This window comes from Homalodisca vitripennis, chromosome X, assembly GCF_021130785.1.
Source record: "Homalodisca vitripennis isolate AUS2020 chromosome X, UT_GWSS_2.1, whole genome shotgun sequence".
Taxonomy (NCBI): Eukaryota; Metazoa; Arthropoda; class Insecta; order Hemiptera; family Cicadellidae; genus Homalodisca; species Homalodisca vitripennis.
In genome coordinates this window covers 162002955-162024566 of record NC_060215.1, presented here as the reverse complement: position 1 = coordinate 162024566, position 21612 = coordinate 162002955, and the positions used below count along the sequence as shown (strand labels likewise).

Below are 21612 nucleotides of genomic sequence, written 5' to 3'. Positions count from 1 at the left end.
TTATCACAAAAGGAATTTATGACAAGAAATTAAAAAGGTAATTAGTGTAGAAGATATATGTTTTAAGATAATTTATAGGTGGGCCAATTATTATACTTCTTCCAAAATTGAAAACAAAAAACAATTTCAAACTATTTAATTACCGAAATAAAAAAATCCAAAGGAATATTACGTACGTTTTAGAAACGAATAAAATAAAAATTTAAGCAATTGAAAGATACCGTTTACTAACACTAATTTGATTTGATTTTGTAATATTTGGAACCACATATTATAAAATGATCCCCCAGCCTTATAAACCTTATTAAAACTGCATCAAACTTACACAGTTCGGTATTCAAAAGAACTATTTTTCATTTTACATAATCCATATTTCCCTTATAACTATTATTGCTCGAGTTAAATTTGCCTAGAATATTTCAGCTAAAAAAATATAGAAATCTTTTCTTATTCTTCTTATGTTTTGACGAACGATATTAAAATTATCATGATTATTTAATTATTTGCTATTTTCTCAATGTTTTTGTTTATATCACGTAAAACGTTTAAGCACAATGAAAGATAAAGTAATCTAGTTTTAACTAAACATATAAACATGTTAATTATATCTATTTACATGAAAAAACCAAAATCTAAACAATACAGTGAATTCAAACATAGATTATTGTTACCCTTATGGGGTTTAAAGTTTACTGAAATCAGCTTGATCATGATTTATTGATTTATTGATAGAACTTAATACAAGATCATCAAGATCTGAATTGGTGTCAAACAGTATAAGCATTTTACAATTTGTCAATAATAGTTTCCAGGTTAGGCAGTTGTGGTTAATGTTCTCTCCAATTCAGGAACTCCTCCAGGCTGTAGAATGATTGGTCCAGCAACCAGGTTGTCAGTCTCTTCTTAAGCAGATTGCGGCTGATACTCTTCAGTGCTTCTGGGAGGTTGTTAAAAAATTTTGCTCCAGCGTATGTAGGCTTTGATTCATAGAGTGCTGACCTGTGTAGAGGTAATGTATAGTTTGTGGCATTTCTAGTTTGGTAAGCATGCCTATCATAGTGTCTTGGAAGGTTTCGAGAAGAGGCATGAAGTATTGTCTCTAGGATATAAAGGGAGGGTGCTGTGAGGATCCCTAAGTCCTTAAAAAACCTGTCTACAGCTGTCTCTTGTGCCTAGCCCAGATATTGTTCTTATGGCTTTCTTTTGTAGGATCAGTACGCGCTGTATATTTCTTGCTGTTGAGCCTCCCCAGACCACAATGCCGTACCTTAGGTGTGACTCAAACAGTGCATAGTATGCGATTTTGCTGGCTGCTTGAGTGCTGATGGTCTTAATCCTCCTTATTACAAAGATGGCTGAGCTCAGTCTTTGACAAAGCCTATCTAGGTGTCCATTCCAGGATAGCTTATCATCTATGATGATCCCCAGATGCTTCACTTCGCTGGTCACTGTGATGTTGGGGAGTTCCGAGACTTTCTCTCTGTTTCTTCCCAGAACAATCTGCTTTGTCTTAGACTAATTAAGTACAAGGTCATTTTTATGAAGTATTCAGCAGCCACATTCAGTGCAATATGAGTCAATTTCCAGGTCTTCTGTGTTTTTCTTTCCTGTTAGCAGCACTGTGTCGTCAGCATACATTACACTGTACGCATAGTCTTGGAGATACTGTGGTAAGTCATTTGTGAATAGGACAAACAATACGGGGCCAAGCACTGAGCCCTGTGGGACTCCTCTTTGGATTGGAAGCAGGTCTGATCTGACTGAGGTGATAGTGTTCTTCAGGGTGTGTTCTACTTCTACCAGCTGACTTCTTCCATTGAGGTAGTTTTTAAACCATTTAGCCTCCACTCCATGTATTCCAGATACTAGATATACGGCTGCATTTTCTCCGAAAGAAGATTTGTGCACTCCGGACCTAAAGAAACTTGTATTTTTTCTTTGCAGACTGCCCTTGTCATGGCGAGAATTCTTCGACAGCGAGTTGTTCTCGTATGTGGCCCATACCCGGAGTACGTTCCTTAGCAGTTTTTGGATGAATTCCTCTTTTGCCGCATGCCTCACGAACTGTACTATTGTTCCAGATGGTTTGCCTCAATTTAGCTTATTTCCCACTCTCTGTGTCAAGCGTCCACCATCGAGTCAGAAATATTCAAATCCAGTGCCTTCTTGGCTCCTTCGCTGCACTTACTACATTTTCATTTTTTCCATGGTGACATCATGCATTCCGAGTGCGATGTTTTGTGAGTATTTGCCAACCAGGTGTGAGTTTTGTTTTAACATGCTTTAACTGAACATGGCGAGATCGAAATATCTTAATATTTTAATAGTGTTAACAATGTTCAAAGTGGCAGTGGTGTGATCTAGTAATAGTACAGATTTAAGTAGGTATTCCAGTGCTATAATATTAAATGCACGCTTTGTATTATGTATTGAGAATAATTGATTGTATTAATAACTTTTCCTTTTTTGTGTTATACTAATGAGTTGGTTGTGATTTAAGTACCGTATTTTTCTTTTGAAAAAAAACTGAATATAATTTATTTACATGTAGTACTGTTTTTACAGTCAATTGTTTTTAGTCTTTGTTTATACATAAAGGTTTTATCTCTAACGTTTCAAAACTTAAGTGTCTCTGTCAGCGATTCCTGTATTTGTGCTTTCAATTTTAATAGTACTTCTTTGTTAATTATACAAAATAGTAAATTAGTTTAACTGTTCAACGATTTCAGTAAAATATTGTATTTAATTTTTAAAATAAAATACTGTTATTAGCATTTGTCATAGATAGAAGTTTGTTCTCCAAATGTTCAACGTATCAGCGACTTTATATCCGATTCTATTTTGCCATACGTTTCTTAGATGCAATTCTCCTGTCCATCCTTTGTATGTATAATATATTGTCAAGTGGAGTTTGCAGTTTACAGTGTATAATTAATGAGTTTTGGAATGCAAATATGCATAGAAATTCAGACGTAAAAATACCTGTCACAATCCACCATCTTAAACAAAATAAATAAACAGACCACCTATTCTATGAGTGTAATTCCACACACTATCTTTTACTTTACTAACAAACAGTATTTAAATTTATGGTTGATATTTAGAAGCAATATAATAATTAAAATAGATACGAGTAATTGATTATAAATAAATTATGTGCTTTGTAATCTGGCTTATTGTAATTTTATTGATCAGATAACAAATAGCTACTCAAAATAATTGAGTAATTGTCTCAAAATATCTACATATATGTAGCTAACTAATAGCTACTCAAAATAATTGAGGAATTGTATCAAAATAGCTACTTATATATTTTTTGTGAAGTGGTTTAATGTACTTACAATTTCTTCCATTATTGTTTAAAGGAAACAAATTAGTATTCTGTGCACCCTTGTATGTAAATAAATGAAGACCTTCCTCTACAGAAGAACCGTACTCAGTAAGTTGGTGTTTCTACAGTGTCAGAGTTTATTATGTTAAATATCACAGACATTAGCCAGAATCTCTTTGAATGACTATATTTTATAAATACCGGATGAAAGTCTCTTCATTTGTGAACGGTTGAGAGTTTAAAATTGTATTTGTATTTGTTGTGTATTGGATTTGTAGTAAGAACAATTAATTCTATGAAAACTTGCCATCATGTAGTGATATATTAAATCAGTGACAATAATTTTCGATATCTGAAAGACAATCTCTTGCTCAGGTGAACTACTAACCTAACATATAATTACAATGTACTTAAAAATAAGCAAATCATACCAAAGCTTTTGACACGCATAAGTCAGGAATCATAACAATTATGTTGTGTGTCAACTCCAAGCCCACTTATCTATAAAACATGTACTTAATAAAAAAGCTATTAAAATCAAACTAAAGTAAATAGCTCACAACAGTTCTGCGACTGAACCACTGGGAACTGACCAGAGGTCAATTGTAAACGACAACCGTCAAGGCAGAAGTTGGGGGTAACAAAGGAAACGGAAATGGGCCTCTTTAATATTGTTTCATTGTCCAATTTCCTTTTAAAGAGACAAAGTTTCCGTTGCGTTACGTTGACTTCATTTCAATTCATACGGAAGCCAACACAATATGTTGAAATTTAATTTGTGGTGCTTCACTTTCCTACGTGTCTAGCCTAATCAGGGTGAACTTTAACGTGTGTGATACTTTTAAGAGACAAAGCCAAGGCAGCAGTAGTATCTCAGGTCTGTGAAGCATATTCATGATTTCAATATTTCTATTTTTATTGCTAAATATTTAATATATATGAAATAAACGTAGTTTTGCGCTTTACAAATGTCACTATGTATTTCATCGCTGTTTATGGCGTTTTAGTCGTTTCGTTTTCCATCTATTTAATTATTATAACAGTTTTATATATTTATAAATGAAAATATTTCCTTTTAGTAATGACGCTAGCTTTGATCAAGAAAAATATCTCAACTTAATATTTCTTTTCTTTTATGAGGTATATAAATATTAAATTATGTAGATATATTAATGTTATTCCTTTAATAAACACGAATATCGGTGTTTTTAAAGGATACATCGTACATGGTAATAATATAATGATTTAAAACTAATTTTTAAAACTTTTGAATGACTTGACATAAATAACTGTTGTGTGTATGTGAGTGCGTGTGCGTGTGTGTGTAGGTGGTGGGGAGGGGGCAAGTATAATTGGCAACACACTATATCTTTACCTATGATCTAAACTTAACGAAAGATTTTAATATATTTTGTTAATAAAATTAGAATGGAATCAAATTAAACGATATAATATTAATAGCGTTGAGAAAACTATGGATTAGGCAAATTGGTGTTTATTAGAAGTCACAAACTAATGCTCTCCAGAAGAGATGACCTAATTCTATAGTAAACAGAGGCGTCTTTGAGTTGTAACTTTTTTTATCATCCTAAGAAGCAATTTAAAGGGTGTTGGTACAAGATGTTGATAACATCATGATAGGAGATAAAATACAATATCAGATTAACTAAATTTTCCTCATCTAACTCATATAAAATCCACAAAACCTTTTTTTCCAAACTACGTTAATACAACATTTAATAGAGCAATATATTAGAATAAGGAAATAACCTTATCCACTGTCTATAAAAATGAGCAAGTTTAAGTCTTATCTGTAGTGAGCCAAATGATTTTGCAGGTAGTAGGATCGATGACGCTCACCATTACAACAATTCTTAAGGAGCCCTGGAGGAGACCTTGGTGCTCGAGGATTCGCTGCTAGAGGTCCTGTCAGTCACGGACCCGCTGGAGACTTTTACAGTTGTCACTTCAGACCATTCCAACGTTCTTACGTTCGGTGGACTGTCCACTCCGCTCGGCAACCCTATACTAGGTGCAGATTTATACTGGCAATTGTCTCTTTTTATTGGATTCATTAAATGTGTCACGAAATATCTGTGTGATTTATTGGTTTATATCACATGAATCATGTGAAACACTCGAATCCTACATTTGGAGAGTACTGTCTTAAATCTTGTAATACATTTTGGTAGTAATTATAAATTATTGTAATTGATAAACAGACTTTCAAAGAGGTAGATTCATAAGATTTTTAATATCTTTGTAAGCTAGGCTTTCAATACTTTAGAATGCTATACTGAATCAGGAATACATAAATTTCTGAATTAAATCGTTAGAAATTTCTTGGACTGTATTATCCAGCAATTTGCAGTTATTCAAAGGAATGCTATATGTATCATCATCGCCCAATGTTGCCTTTTATAACAGAAACTAATTACGTCTGATGAAAGAGATCTGAATATTAAATACTAAAGAAAATATATTTTCTTAAAATATCATTTTAATTCGAGTAAATGAGAACACTAGCCGTGACGTGGGCAATGTTATTAATGTAATACTAAAAATATTAAATTTTTGAGATTATAATTTACTTAATACGTACTTTCAAAGTCAATTATTCAAATTTATTTACATTAAACATCCAGCTTTTACTGGTTAAAACTAACCAATTGAAAATGTTACTTTAGTATTCAAGTAAAACACAAAATTGTCTGTATGTAAATTCCTGGAAGAAAATGCTCTTTATGTGATATTGAGGTTAGTTTTCAGTGGTTGCAAAAACATAGCCTTGGAGTGATTAAAAGGGCTTATATCCCTAAGCGTTGACTGATGCTTGAAATATGTAAGAGCTATAACAGTACGAAAGTAATGGCTGGCAATGTATGAAAGTATAGCATGACTACACAATATCTACCAAACCAGGCGCTGACTGATGGCTGAAATAATTGAAAACTTAAACACTTCCGCAAGTTAACTGCTGGACATGGATAGGAGTCTAGCCTTTACTTTCTTCATTAAACAATATCAATCGAGCGAAACACGAACGCGTTATTGAGACACCTTAAATGTATGTTTATCCTGTTTAATCATAAATCTTAAACTTCTTTCCCAACAATAATTTGTAGATTGCTTTAACAAACAATGCAGACGGGGCTTGTAATACAAATGTCATGTATCTAAAATGTAATCAAACTTCAATACAATTAACGTATGTAAATAGGTAATAGACAGTTTATATGTAGTTGTGCATGATACTTGTACATCTAATACACCAAATGTCTGTGTAGAGATGACCTTCTTTCTGCAGGAACCGACACCAAGGTGTCAGACATGGACGGCTTGCCTTACTCTACCCTGCTGTATGGTAACGGCCCGGGCTACGCTGCTCCAAGATCGATCCCCGCCAACACCACCAGTGTCAACTCCGTCTACGGGTCCGCTGCGTCTCGGCAATGGGCGGCACACGCCGGTGAGGATGAGTTGGTTCATCAAAACTTAGCGCCTTCAAATAGTGTTTCGCAATTTATAACTATATCCTTATTGCAGTTTATAATATGCAGGCGCTTTAAAAAACTTTTATTTAGCAGCGCTGCCTGGTGGTGAGTTACTCGTACATCAATAGGCATAGCATAGAAACCTTCTATGTGTAAAAATGCAAATATGCATAGAAGCTTTCATAATGATCGTTAAAATAGTTTCTGAGTCTATGAAAGAGTGGTATAAAATGAGAGTATAAGTAAAGATGTACATACAGTTAAAGGCCTTTATAGTAAAACTCGATTTTACAAACCGGACCTCAAAAGATTTATCCTACCCGAAATGGCGTCGTGTCTAATATTTCCTAAAAGGTAAGACCATCAATACAATGAAGACGCCTTGGTATTTTTATGGTAGGTGTGTGATAAGAGAGGTAGGGTAGAAGTTGCTCTCCGGCACGTACAATACATGATGGGCGGTGAAGAGTGACAGTGATTCGGTTCTTTTCCTACTTGACTGGACTGAATTACGACTTGTTTACAGAATAGATACGCTACAGTGAACTATGGCCCCGCTGTTTTCGCCGCTTCGAATTGTAACATAGGATTGTTTACTTGTATATATGGTATCTGCTAGAGTGAACTATGGCCGCGCTGTTTTCGCCGGCCTCGAATTGTAACATAGGATTGTCAACTTGTATGTATGGAGTCTGCTAGAGTGAACTATGGCCGCGCTGTTTTCGCCGCCTCGAATTGTAACATAGGATTGTCTACTTGTATATATGTTATCTGCTAGAGTGAACTATGGCCGCGCTGTTTTCGCCGGCCTCGAATTGTAACATAGGATTGTCTACTTGTATGTATGGAATCTGCTACAGTGAACTATGGCCGCGCTGTTTTCGCCGGCCTCGAATTGTAACATAGGATTGTCTACTTGTATGTATGGAATCTGCTACAGTGAACTATGGCCGCGCTGTTTTCGCCGGCCTCGAATTGTAACATAGGATTGTCTACTTGTATGTATGGAATCTGCTAGAGTGAACTATGGCCGCGCTGTTTTCGCCGGCCTCGAATTGTGACATAGGATTGTCTACTTGTATGTATGGAATCTGCTAGAGTGAACTATGGCCGCGCTGTTTTCGCCGCCTCGAATTGTAACATAGGATTGTCTACTTGTATGTATGGAATCTGCTAGAATGAACTATGGCCGCGCTGTTTTCGCCGCCTTGAATTGTAACATAGGATTGTCTACTTGTATATATGGTATCTGCTAGAGTGAACTATGGCCGCGCGCTGTTTTCGCCGGCCTCTAATTTTAACATAGGATTGTCTACTTGTATATATGGTCTCATGTCAGTACTATTACAGTTTGAAGCAATTGTTAAAATATTCTTTTTTCTTTCATAGGTTAAAAAGCTAAACTGTTCAGAATGAGATTCTAATTACTTTAAAGTAGCGTTTCCAAGTGTTTTAAGTGTTCTATACATTCTAAATGTACATCTAATGAGACTGCAGTCCGTAATACAAAATAGTTTTCTAGTTTTGTTGAAATCCTAATTGTCCCTTAGTGGACTACTTGCTGACCAAGTAATTCGAAAATTGCAATATTTGAGGTTTTTTAGTCATCCAATTGTTTAAATCCATAGATTACAATAAGACCAAATAGATGGGTTATGCCTATCTTGCCAACATTGGGGCAGGTGAAGCCAGGTCCGCCATGTTGTCGTGGGATAGAAACTCAAAACTACGCTCCGATTAGTGTAAAAATTCAGTTCTCCCGTTTCAATCAACTCGTGATTTACCCTACTTAGAATAAAGAAAATACTTTGAAACTTTGTATGAGTGAAGTCAATAAGCTATGGATGCCTGTGGTATCATTCAAATGTTCAAAAAAATTAGTTTTGCAATTTAAATAATTAAATAAAGTCGAGAATTATGTTTACATTTTAAAACTTGACATAAAAAAGTTAGTCGGCTGCTACTTTTGCCGTTTTTTGGTCAGGCAAGTTTAAAAACGGTGGAAAATGTTGTTGAATAGTTGAAGTTTTCAGAACATATTTTCTTTTTTAATTAGCTCTTATGGTTTGGCCAGAAAGTTATTGTTTGTGAGCCGTTAGTTTACGAGTGCCGCGACCGCTTGGAGCTCAACGCTCCGTGCCGGGTCATCTGTTTCCTCGTATCGTACATTATAGCATATTATAAAAAGTGAGTAGAACACCCTTTATTTGTACTTTTTTACAGTAATTACTTCAAATAAAATCACATAAGTTATGTAATTAAGGAAGGAATTCAATCTGAGTCAATACTCTAAACTAAGAATAACTAAGAGTTTATTTGCTATTTATTTTTTGCATATATATACTATAATATGAGCAAAGTTTGTATATGCGGGTAAATTATTAGATGAGGGAAACATGACTTTAAACCTTATAATCCTTCAGCTCAAAATATCCCAAAATACAATATCTAAAGTTTGTTTACATAATTATTGTAACAAAGTGTATAAAGGTTTAATAAAATATTTTGTTAAGTCTGTAAACATTTATTATACAATTAGTAAGGCAATAAGTAAGATTTATAGATGAATTATAATAAAGTATGGAAAATTACTTAAATGTACAATAAAATATAGTTTCAACTGTACAACTCAGTTAATTAATTGTAACTAATCTGTAATACTCAGTTGAGAAGAGGAGGAGGTTTTAAGTCATATATTATAAATGTTAGTTTATTGACCTTCGTTTATTGACGCTTTATCAAACAGTCCGAATTTTGAAAAAATTGATCCTGAAGAAACAATCTTCTAGTTGAAAGTTTAATTTTTCCTTTTTAGTGAAGCATCCAAAAGCAACACATGATATAGGCATTGTGTGTTTGTGAAGACAACATCATCTACAACAAAAACAAGTTAAACAAGAGTAAACAACAAGATGTTTAGCAACACGCCGGAAGCACACGCGTCAGTAAGCGGAGTGTATGGTGACTACAGTAAGCTCGACAAGGGCGAAGTGAAGAGCGGGGGTGCAAGGCGACGCTCCTCAGTAGGGTGACTCACGCCCGCGCCGCCATATTGTTGAGTATTAGCCGCTCCGCAGTGGCTTCACCTGCGAGCACCCGATGTCCTATCTATTGGTCTTATTGTAATCTATGTTTAAATCAAACTATAATTTCAATACTTAAATCAATTGATAATGAATTAAAACAATTATTTGTTTCGAGATATTTAAAAAAATGGATCTGGTTATACACCTAATGCAGTCTATTTTTTATGGAAAATCCAATCCCATTTTAAGCCTTATTTAGGCTGCCTTTATGTTCCACTGGCCTGTGTAAGGATGTTATCAAACAGGATAAGGGGGGAGAGTCCTTATCATTACAAGGTCGCCGGTAATGATAAAATATGCAAAGGTCACAGGATTTGAACCTGAGCTATCTCTAACTCAGATCCAAATTCCGGTGTCAGACCGTTCGGCCATCTGCCCATTTTATTTTACTTCTTCGAGTTGCCTTTCTGATTTATTACACTTCTACGGAAATAAAATGTAATAAACGAATAATTTCAGTTGGAAATGTTTCAAGCACAGCCGGCAGTAATGTAGGATACCAATACCTAAATATGAGCCTATTAGATGTATCTAAACTCGTTTCGTTTTCAATGTGTTCAAGAAAGTTCATCCAAATTTCCAAATAAATCAATGCTAAAAAGCAACAGCTGATGGATAAAGCAGATCCACAATGGTGGTAAATAGTGGAGATATTGGTTCTATTGCTAAAACAACTTTTATGTTGGCTGCATATAACTTCTTTACAAAGACATAAATAGAGTACAGTGAATAATTCAAGCGTCCCCAAATGCATATTTACACTACACCTTTTACCTTTCAGATTATCTTGAGAGTACTTTTCGTTACCTTAAATTTATACTTAGTTTATATTGACTTAATCAGTTCCAAGGTCTTACACTATACTCCAAGTAAAGATGTATTAGCTCAAAATATACAATTCTACTCTCGGATCCAGTAGAATGGTAGAATCGACATAAAAATGGAACTTATTGATTGTAAACTATTTTTTACACGTTTATCTCATAAAAGTTAAGCCAAATTTGCATAGAATTGTTTTAAACACTTTTCCGTATGGGATTCATCATGGTGGCAGATTGATTTCTCTTTCATCCATTTGTAAATCAGTAAAGATGCATATTTAATTGTTTACTTTTGATATTCATCTCTTAAATAGCTAAAAGAAGAAACTTCAAAACAGATTTATTCCCCAGTTATTTTTACATAAAATTCACTAACAAAAGTTTTCTGTGACCTAAATAGTATTTCTATGGAAATGAAATTAGTTTGGGTTGTTTATTATTTACATAAAGAAGGAAAAACTAAAGTACAGGAATTCGCTATTGAAAAAGTCATACATATTTTTTTTTCTTTATTGTGACATTTAGAAATAAACACACATATACTGCGTTAAGTGATTTTGATTGTTTTTTGTCAGTTATAGAGTTCTGATTGTTATCTGAAAAGTAGAACATAAGTATAAACTTTTATGTCTAGTATGCATGCAGGGCTTGGCATTTACACACCTTTCAGCATTATAAAATGGCCCGGACACCAAAAAGCGGGGTTTTATCATTGAGTATCAATGACAATGATATCAATTGCCGATGGCGTAGTGTAGCGGGTACGGCGGTTATCGCAAGATAACCGGATCAAGCAACGTCGAGCGTGGCTGGTGCTTGGATGGGTGACCGCTGAGCGAGGTGACATGTCCTTGCAGGCAGCCCGCCTACCCGGCCATTGGTAGTGGTTCGGAAGTAATTTTTAAGCCTTTGGTCCCCAGGTTAAGTGTTTGAGAGGTCTTCTTAGCCCTAACTTCGCCTGGTAAAATAAACACATCTTTACAATGACTGTAGTGAATTTATTTGTAACTTGCTGTACAAAGGGTGAGTTTCGGGCTATAAGGGCCTGCCTGAAAATTAATCCTAATACATTATTAAAATTTCTTAAGTAAATTAAAACTACTACAATAAAAATTTCTTATGTATTAAGGTGTTCAGAAAAGTTATAACAATAAGTCATTCGAATACACCTTCATTACCACTCCATCCGTCATCATAGACCTACCCGAACTGACCCATCGCTGACATCTTTTCTAGCAGTTTTCAGTAAAGCTCCATTCCGGTTTAGATTTGCAACCTTACTGACAGTATGGTTAGGAAAGGAATTCTACTCTCGGCAAGCAGTGACGATAAATGGTTTATTGTAAATTGAGGTCGGCGGTGAGGAATAAGAAGCATTGGTAAGGCTATTCTTGTCTCTCTTGCGCTTGTTTCAGTGATAAATTTGAAATTGTTATTCATATATCTACGATTCTCATAGCTATTAATATAATATACCAATTTTAAAATCGTGTTTGGGCATTTCTAGTTATTTTTGTTAACTTCATTAATCAAACTTATTGGTTTTTGCCATGTACCGTATCTGATCATCTTGTAATAGTACATCTATACAGAAAGAATTAAACTATTTCCTAGTGTATTTTGTAGGCTTTACACAGCGCCAACAGATTCAGATATTTAAAACCTTTTGTAATGTGTCTGACGAAGATAACCTTTCTATCGAAAAGCCTCACAATAATAAAAGTTTTAAATATTGTTATATTTATTTCAATATAAGTAAGTTATTTGAAACCTTCCCTGCTAAATTTTCTGAACTTTAAATTTGTGGTTATGTGTAAAGATATTTTTTTAATTAAGAAGGAAACAACTTTATAAAGACAGTATCAGATTGTAGAAAACCTGGCAACCACTTGATTAGTCACATCGATTGCTTTGAATTCGATGTAATCAATTGCGACACAGCAGGATCTCCTTGTGGCTGTGTATGGCTAGTACTACCATTTCAGGTATAAAATTTTTTTCATGTTGTGTGAACCGAGAATCTTGGTGGTAGTTGTGATCCTAGCCATATATTCCTTAGAATTAGGATATGCTGAAATTTTCATGTCCTTATCAAGAACCACTTACAACGGTAAAGTGTTAATAGCACATCATGCATATTCCCAACACATGATCTAATCTCTTTTGACAGTTTTAAATACTTAAGAACTAACAAACTGACAACTTACAGGCCTAACATGTTAAGCAGATATTTTCCAATACGATGAATATCTAAATGTTATAGTTTTGATTTGCACAAAGTAGACTACTGTTAGCTATATTTAAATTAGTACTCTTTACTACTGTTTTAATAATTGATTACTTATTTTTTGCAAATTTGATTGTAAATTCATCAGGGAGTATGTGATATTTTCAGTCGCTTTAATTCAGATTACCTAAAGCAACCCAGTAAGCTGTAATTAAAATTAATCAGATATTTAAATATATATATATATATATATATATATATATATATATATATATATATATATATATATATATATATATATATATAGTTTCTCAAAAGAGGCCAAAAGAGCTCTTTCGAAAACCACTGCTATAACAAAAAGAGCATGCTTACATTTTGAGTATAAACAAAATTACACCCACTTTAGAGAGGGAAACAGAAATAAAATATAATATGCCTTCGAACTCATTAGTTTACTGAAAACTAAAAACCAAAAGTTTCTATCCGTGCAAATAGAAGCTCATTTTTGGGGTAAATAAAGATGACTTCTACAGAATCCCGGAATGTTGATAAATTGTAAAGAAGCTAATAATTGTGACAATAATACAACTTATGGAAGAAACATCTTTTAGGGTATACGGTGTAGTATAAAACAATGCGGTGGGTAATAAACTAGTCACAAAGTAATCTCCTCGTGGATTACATAGAGTATACATACCGAAGCGTTATAAAGTAGAAGGAAGAGTCAGGATTACTGACTGAAACTTAAATATACACTTTTTTTTATCCTGGAGAATAGGTATGAAATAAAACATTTTAGAACACAAAATATATAGGTAATTCCTGGAAATACCTCTTTTCAATTTCTTCGTCTTGGTCTAAATTTGTTACTTCAAAATGTCGCGTTAAGAGAACTGTATTTATAAATAAGTCTTCCTGGGCCATTGGTTAACAAGTCAATTCTGTTTTCCCATCAAACTATTAACGTCGTCAAAAAAATTAATGTTTGTACACACTTCACTGTTTGGCATTGAGCCGAGTTCAATTCTTGTGAAGAAAATATTTCAAGGAGCTTTTTTACTTGTGTAAAATTGTGTATGAATCTCAAGACTATTACACATTGTAAGAACGATAAATTAGTAGTCCCCAATTTTACTTGATTGAGTATCGGTAAATACAGAGAGGCAGATGTAATCTTTGTTTCTCTGTGTCTAGAGTATGATCTACAGGAGTTCAACAAGGGGTTTGACATTTTCATGAGGAAGAGAGAGCCATTTAGGACCATGCCACCAAATGGGATGGTTACCTTGTTAAGACGCTAGAAGTCTCTTGTGGCGCAGTTAGAGGGGTTATCCTGACTGACGCCATATACCCAAGCGATTTATATTTATGAAATAAGTGTATAGTTCATGGAAGTGAGGCTGAGCACGGAACTTAGCCTCTAGACAGTGGAATCTACGCGCTCCGCAGTAAGGTGTAGTGTTCCAAAGAGGAAATTAATGCAGAGTTTATGGAAGTGAAGCTGGGCACGGAACTTAGCTTCTAGAGAGTGGAGTCTACGCGCTCCGCAGTGAGGTGTAATTTTCCAAAGAAGAAATTAATGCAGAGTTCATGGAGGTGAGGCTGAGCACGGAACTTAGCTTGTAGAGAGTGGAATATACGCGCTCCGCAGTGAGGTGTAATGTTCCAAAGAGGATATTAATGCAGAGGTCATGGAAGTGAGGCTGAGGACGAAACTTAGCTTCTAGAGAGTGTAATCTACGCGCTCCGCAGTGAGGTGTAATGTTCCGAGGAGAGGTTGCTTGCTTTTGACATAACGTCTGGCATGTCCTCTAGTATTAGTTGAGTAAAAAAGTCGATTACAAAGTTTCTCTTTGTGTCGACTGTTTTTGTTATGAAAGGGGTTCTGGTTGCTACCAGAACTTTATAAGAGACTGTTGCACTTCCAGTTTTTAAGAGCACAGAAAGTGGAATAAGACGAGATGAGATAGCTAGGACAAGAATAATCGGGTTTTATACCGTGATCAAAAAAACAAAAATGAATCCAAGAGCATGGAGCATGTTTTAACTAAGAGAGTAACTTTTATTAGTAAGTATTTGGGGAAATAATCCTCCAAGAAATACGTCAGTACCTCCTGGTAGGTGAAATGTGAGGTAGCTAGAGTGTAGGCTTTGGTTTTCTGAAACCCTTATACTCTAGGGAGTTGCACGAATATTTTGCCCAATATATGGAAAAGATATTGGGTAGCCAAGGCATGGCTGGAGTTTTGGCATCTAAATATAGCAATGCTATACCCATAACTTGGCGAGAGAAGCTGAAGCGATGAGTAACCAAAAGCACACTTAGAGATAGTAAAACATACTCCCAGAGTCAAGTAGCTCTTTGAAAACGTGAGTAGTACCGTGCGGTATTAAATGTCTAAATGTAAATTTAAATGCTTGAGAATTGCATTTAAAAGATATATTTGCACAAAACTCTAAACTAAGAATTATTCCCTATTTGGTTAAAGAATTATGTGTGAAACCCTTTAAACTAACCACTACAAAAAACATTTATTTCATCAGAATACCTGGAAGAGAGATTGGAAATTTTGCACGTAACAATTTACAACGTATCCTCCGTTCGATATTATGTGGCGGCGCGGCCTCGGTATGTAACGTATGCTGGAACTCCGCGGCCATTTTAAATACTTTATTTGTGTTGGTGAAACACGACGTACTCGTTTCATCCATCTTCATAGTTAGTATTTACACTTTGTGGGACGAGTCCACGTTTCATCCATATCATAGTTATTATTTACCCTGTGTATTACGAGTCCACGTTTCATCCATCTCATAGTTAGTATTTACCCTCTGTAAGACTAGTCCACGTTGCATCCATCTCATAGTTAGTATTTACACTGTGTATGACGAGTTCACGTTTCATCCATCTCATAGTTAGTATTTACACTGTGTATGACGAGTCCACGTTGCATCCATCTCATAGTTAGTATTTACACTGTGTATGACGAGTTCACGTTTCATCCATCTCATAGTTAGTATTTACCCTGTGTAAGACTAGTCCACGTTGCATCCATCTCATAGTTAGTATTTACCCTGTGTAAGACTAGTCCACGTTTAATCCATCTCATAGTTAGTATTTAGACTGTGTATGACGAGTCCACGTTTCATCCATCGCATAGTTAGTATTTACCCTGTGTAAGACTAGTCCACGTTGAATCCATCTCATAGTTAGTATTTGCACTGTGTAAGTTCTCTTCGCCACAGAGACACAAAGAAAGATAACATTCATATAACAAATACCGATGTGTAAATAATACCACAATGTGAAATAATAAAAATTGTGCATGCATGTGTAATGAATAGTGATAGTAAATACTCGTATTGACGTTTTATAAGTTTTAACACTGCCAGCACCTTAATTAAATTATGCAATAAATAAAACTGTATTTTCGAAAATATTTTTGAATTTGAATTAGTTTTTTGCTGGTTTTTACCTTTAAAGGGAAAAGATATTAGATATATTTTCATAATTTTGAACATAATGGGGCCCCATTTAAGCTCCAACGAAAGTTGGTGTATTATCTGTGCTTTCTGGAGCACGTGAAAAACTTTTGTCGCAAATGTGTTTTAGCGCCAACGTTATCTTAAAATTGATGAGGTGTCGATCTTGACAGTGGATGACGGAGAGTTATAAGCCACGGTTGGTCGTATGCTTAATTTTTCCTGAGCCGGGTACAGAATGGATATTGGTAAATTTGTAATTCTGTTGATTTAATTAAAAAATGACGGAAGCAGTTTGAGAAAGTTTTGTTACCAAGTATAAAATAGCAAGTGTGCTAATTATTCTGTAATAATTATACAAATATATAACTAGAAAGCAATGTTTAAGAAACGTAACGCTTACAAAATATACAATTAACTAATAAAAAGTGTTCTGTTAGTTGTAATGATTTCTCATGTTTAGCACAGATTTTTAACTAACAACATTAGACTGTTGATATATTAGTATTATTATTTTCGTTTCAAATGGCAGTTCCAATAAACTCACTATGGTGAGCCCAGTATAAGTGGTATATTAAGTTTGATAAAACAAGTAGAAATGATGTTACGTGGTGAATATAGATACATTATTAATATCTGATACAATATATATAATATAACGTGTTTTGATTCTGTAACATAAGCTTACGGTAATACTGGGATAACCGACGCGCTGTTACTAATAATTCTCTGATTATTGATAATTACGTATGCATTGATTGAGACTAGTTCAGTGTGTAACATATTGAATGAAACATGAGTTTGACAAAGTTGATGTCAAAACAGATTGATGGACGAGTAAAGTTTTTATTCTCAATTTGATTTTGGTCTGTTTGTGAAATTCAAAGCAAAGTAAGATTTATATATCAGAATTAAATTGCAATTTATAGTACATTTAACAAAGTTCTCGAAATTATGTTTGTGCTACGTTAGTCATAGAGTTATTCGCTGAAATCCAATTTGGTTTAACTGTACTTACGAATAGCATGTCTAAATTTGTTTCATACAAAATAGCATGCGGAGAGTTTAAATCAACAACAGCCCTCAGTAACAATAATGTAACTTAATTACTGGACTTGCGATTCACAAGGAAATTAATTATTATCTTCAAATACAGTTATAGCACTTAAAACCCGGTCATAAAATTATTCAAACTCTGGATTTTTATAATACAGCGTATATATACAGCATAATATACACATAATATACACCCTGTATATATATATATATATATATATATATATATGTATTATATATATATATATATATAATACGGGACACCCTTTACATATATATATGTGTGTGTGTGTGTCCCAAAATTTAGTAAGTAAGAGCCTAGTTACAGAGCACCTTTAGGTGATAATAAATAGAATTTTATTTAAGCGCAAAGGTCGTAGTTGTTTTTGTAATTTTTACCAATAAAACATGTCAAAAGCAATGTATCATTGAGTTTTAATAAACTTTCTTCTCTCACTTAAATTTAAATTTTCAGCTCTATGCGTTGTGGATGTAATTGAGATAGCATTGGCTTATTTTTTGAATAAATAGTTGAAATGGTTTATATGTTTTGAAATTATATCTGAGAAAAATTAATAAGATTTTTTAATCATTTGCTTTTAAAGATTTTAAAGTCAGTAAGGTTTTCACATTTTATAACATTCTATGATTTTTAAAAGAACTATGGATTGATGTATAATGACAAGTTTGTATGCTTTAGATACATTAACCAGTCAGGTAGTGTCGAAAAGAAATTTAAGGCATTATCTTAACTATTTACGTAGGTATAGTCAAGAACGTTGTCATAGTCAATAGTTTAGTAAAAAATATAACAAAATGATAACTTACAAAAAACCGGATAAGATTTTTCAGGTTCTTTAAGTACCTTTAGGGGTGTTCTATCTCTGGGCTTTTACTAATTTTCGGGTCAACCTGTATATTAACCGATGTATTAAACATCATACACAAAATAAGTATTGCTCGATATATCTGATAGTAAATATTTATGATGTATATTATCTGTATAATTTATATTTGGATATAAAATTTTCGCTGAGTTCGCAAGAACCATTAGAAATAATAATATACTCGCTCAATCTGCATGTATGTGTGGCTTTTCTGCAGGACTGTACATATGATTAAACTACAGCAAAATTAACAAAAGCTATATCTTAACAGATTTAACTATCAAATAATGGATTTACACAGTCAACATGGATAAAATACATATTCTTGTGATTTACAAAAACACTATCTAGATTTTACAACACCATTATGTACGTTTCATTAATTAAAACAGTATTTTAATAAAAAGAACTCTGCAATTTAAAAATATCACTACTGCCTCTAAACATTAAAGAATACATAGAGTGAGGTTTGCAGTAAGGATAAGATTGCCTAATTAGGATAAGAAATGTAGAATTCCGAACACATAAAGTGAGTGTTTTCACTATGAATAAGTTTGAGATATAGGGGTATTAAATTTAATCCCTCTGTAGAATGCAGAACACACACGGTGAGGTGATACCAAAGAAAGGTATGAGTTGTAGAGAGATTAAATGTATAATCCTTCTGTATAATGCATAACACACACGGTGAGGTGCTACCAAAGATAGGTATGAATTTTAGAGAGATTAAATGTAAAATTCTTCTGGAAAATGAATGACACGTACAGTGAATGTGTGCACGAAGGATAAGCAGAGTTATTTTGGTAGTGAAATAACCTTCATCTTACTATATATTTCCTAGTATTACTATAATTATGCTTCTTTTTTATAGGCGATTGGTGTGATAAACCTTATCTGTCTCTTGAAATGTTTTATGAACTTATTTTAAACTTAGAACAATTACATAACAAGCAGAACCATAAAACGGAGTACTTTTGGATTTCTATAAACATAAAAAAGAAGAATGTTGAATTTAACTAAAGCACCTTCCTCTTAGTACATCATCTGAAATCTGATGCAGTCTCAGACTTGACTCCTGCAGTTTTGACATCAGAGACACCTTAACTACAGATAGCACTTCTCTCTAGTTTAAAGTGCAATCAGAGCTCCTATATAGTACACAGTACACTTATTTTCAATATAAATAACTTTTAACCCTATAGTAAGCAATAACTGAGCGATAAAACTGGGTATAAATGATATATCCCCTTGATACTATTAAGTTTATAAACTAAGTAATTTTAACATTAACGGCCACTTTGAGTTCAGCGGTTGATCTGTGTGACCGGAGATAATTTATCTGTTCGTGACTCTCGGTTCAGTTTAAGCGCTGCACCTCACTGTTGTGCTGAGTCAGAGGAAGTTTGATTAATTACACTCCCGAGGTTGGTTCTCGATTTCTATTATATACTAAGCTACTATTATCTACTAATATTTCTCTACTGCATATACGACTGTATCTCTACTAGTATCTATTACGCCTTTCTCTACTATAGGAGTATTTAAACATTAAAGATTTCAAACCTCGAGTAATAAAGATTATAATTATGAGCCATATGATGCTTTTTACTCTTTCTCTTAGTAATATTGGTAATTAAATAACTATCAGATATGTTTTTAGGTTTTTATTCGTTAACTCTCTGCCAAGATATTTTATGCGATTCTTTTAATTCGCTACGACACAATGTGACTGATATGCAATGTATTATTTTGTCTGTTTTCTGTATATTAGGTAACTGATAAAGGGTGTGCGTCCCTGTCTTATCTTATCGCAAATCGATGACCCGCGCGAGGTCTAAAGTCACTTGAAAGGAGGTTTGAAACTTATTTCAGTATTGGTGGTAAAAATGAACCCGTCGGTTTATGACTTCCTGATAAACATTACTATATCCTAGAGAAAAAAAGCATTTAATATAGTTACCATTTTTAGAAAATCAATAATTATGTTCTTATAAACGATGAAACATAATACTTTGTTGTCTCAGTAACTGAATAAAACTGTATACAGAACAACGGTGGTGGTAAACACACGGAAATGGGGGTAAATATGTGATGATAGATAATTAAAGGAAAATTTTTTGTTTGTAATACATTTAAAACGAATTGATAACAGTTATTTAGTAATGAAAACTTAGTAGGAGTTAGTAAAATGTGTCTGAAATAAAAATACACATGGAAAGAGTATCTAACCACTCTAGCATGTTGTATGGTAAGCAATCTTTAAAACTTTTGTATTGTTTTAAGCCTGTCGATTATTTATTTAACCGTAGAGATTACATCAAAATGTACTCAATACTATGTATCAAGCAATTTATAATAAGCCGTGGTATTTACAAACAACAAAACTCTGTTCAAATCGATACAAATTATATGTGAACTAAATAATGTTTTCTTGTACATTCCAGGTATGATCTATCAACTTGACCAATATGTCTGAAATTCTGACAGGTATTCATGGCTCTAAATGGGTTAGCAGTATTTCACTATTTGAAAACCGGCAAACCTGCGTATTAGTCATGACATATTGATTAGTCTACTCGTAAACATAAGAATTGGTTATTTATATTACGTATAAAATCAATTGTTTAGGCATTTAAACACTATTAATCAGAAAAATGATTTAATATAGTCATAAATCAATCACATATAAAGGAAAAGGAATAATAAGATACAATTAGTTGATAACAGTAGGTTAAATACTGTAGATACATTTAAGTGACAAAATCGCCCCTAATATTGTGGATAAAACTGAACCTCTTTACGACGAGAGGTTTGTAGGAAGTAGAACACCTACTAAGTAATATAGCAATGTAAACCTTTTTGTACGAACGTGATTGTTCTCTTTATCTGTAACGAACCAAGCGTGGCAGACAAAATACGCCTTGAGGAGCTAGTGTGGAATTCTGGCCATGGGGAAAGTTTAGTAACACCTGAAGGAAATAATGTCACAAACAGTATATTGTTGGTCAAGTATTCACTGAAGTATCTCATATCCCAGTTTTATGTTTCCCAGATAGAATAAAGTTGTACAAAAGTGTTTGAGATTACAGTACATGTCACTAATGAGTCGCTCTCAGAAGATAGCAAAAATAATGGCACAAACAGTATATCTTTAGTCAAGTATTCACTGAAATACCTCATAACCCAATTTTATGTTTCTGATATAAAATAAAGTTGTACAAAAGTGT

The 21612-nt window shown here is 33.7% G+C and overlaps 1 protein-coding gene across 1 annotated transcript in view; it reads left to right on the top strand.

Annotated features, from left to right (window-relative positions):
- LOC124369719 (alkaline phosphatase, tissue-nonspecific isozyme-like) overlaps nt 1-20848 on the top strand; it is a 39586-nt gene extending 18738 nt beyond the window's left edge. Inside the window, 3 exon segments of the mRNA XM_046827775.1 lie at nt 5169-5363; nt 6639-6810; nt 20830-20848. Coding sequence (XP_046683731.1) covers nt 5169-5363; nt 6639-6810; nt 20830-20848 — 386 coding nt within the window.
- The last annotated feature ends 764 nt before the right edge of the window (nt 20849-21612 follow it).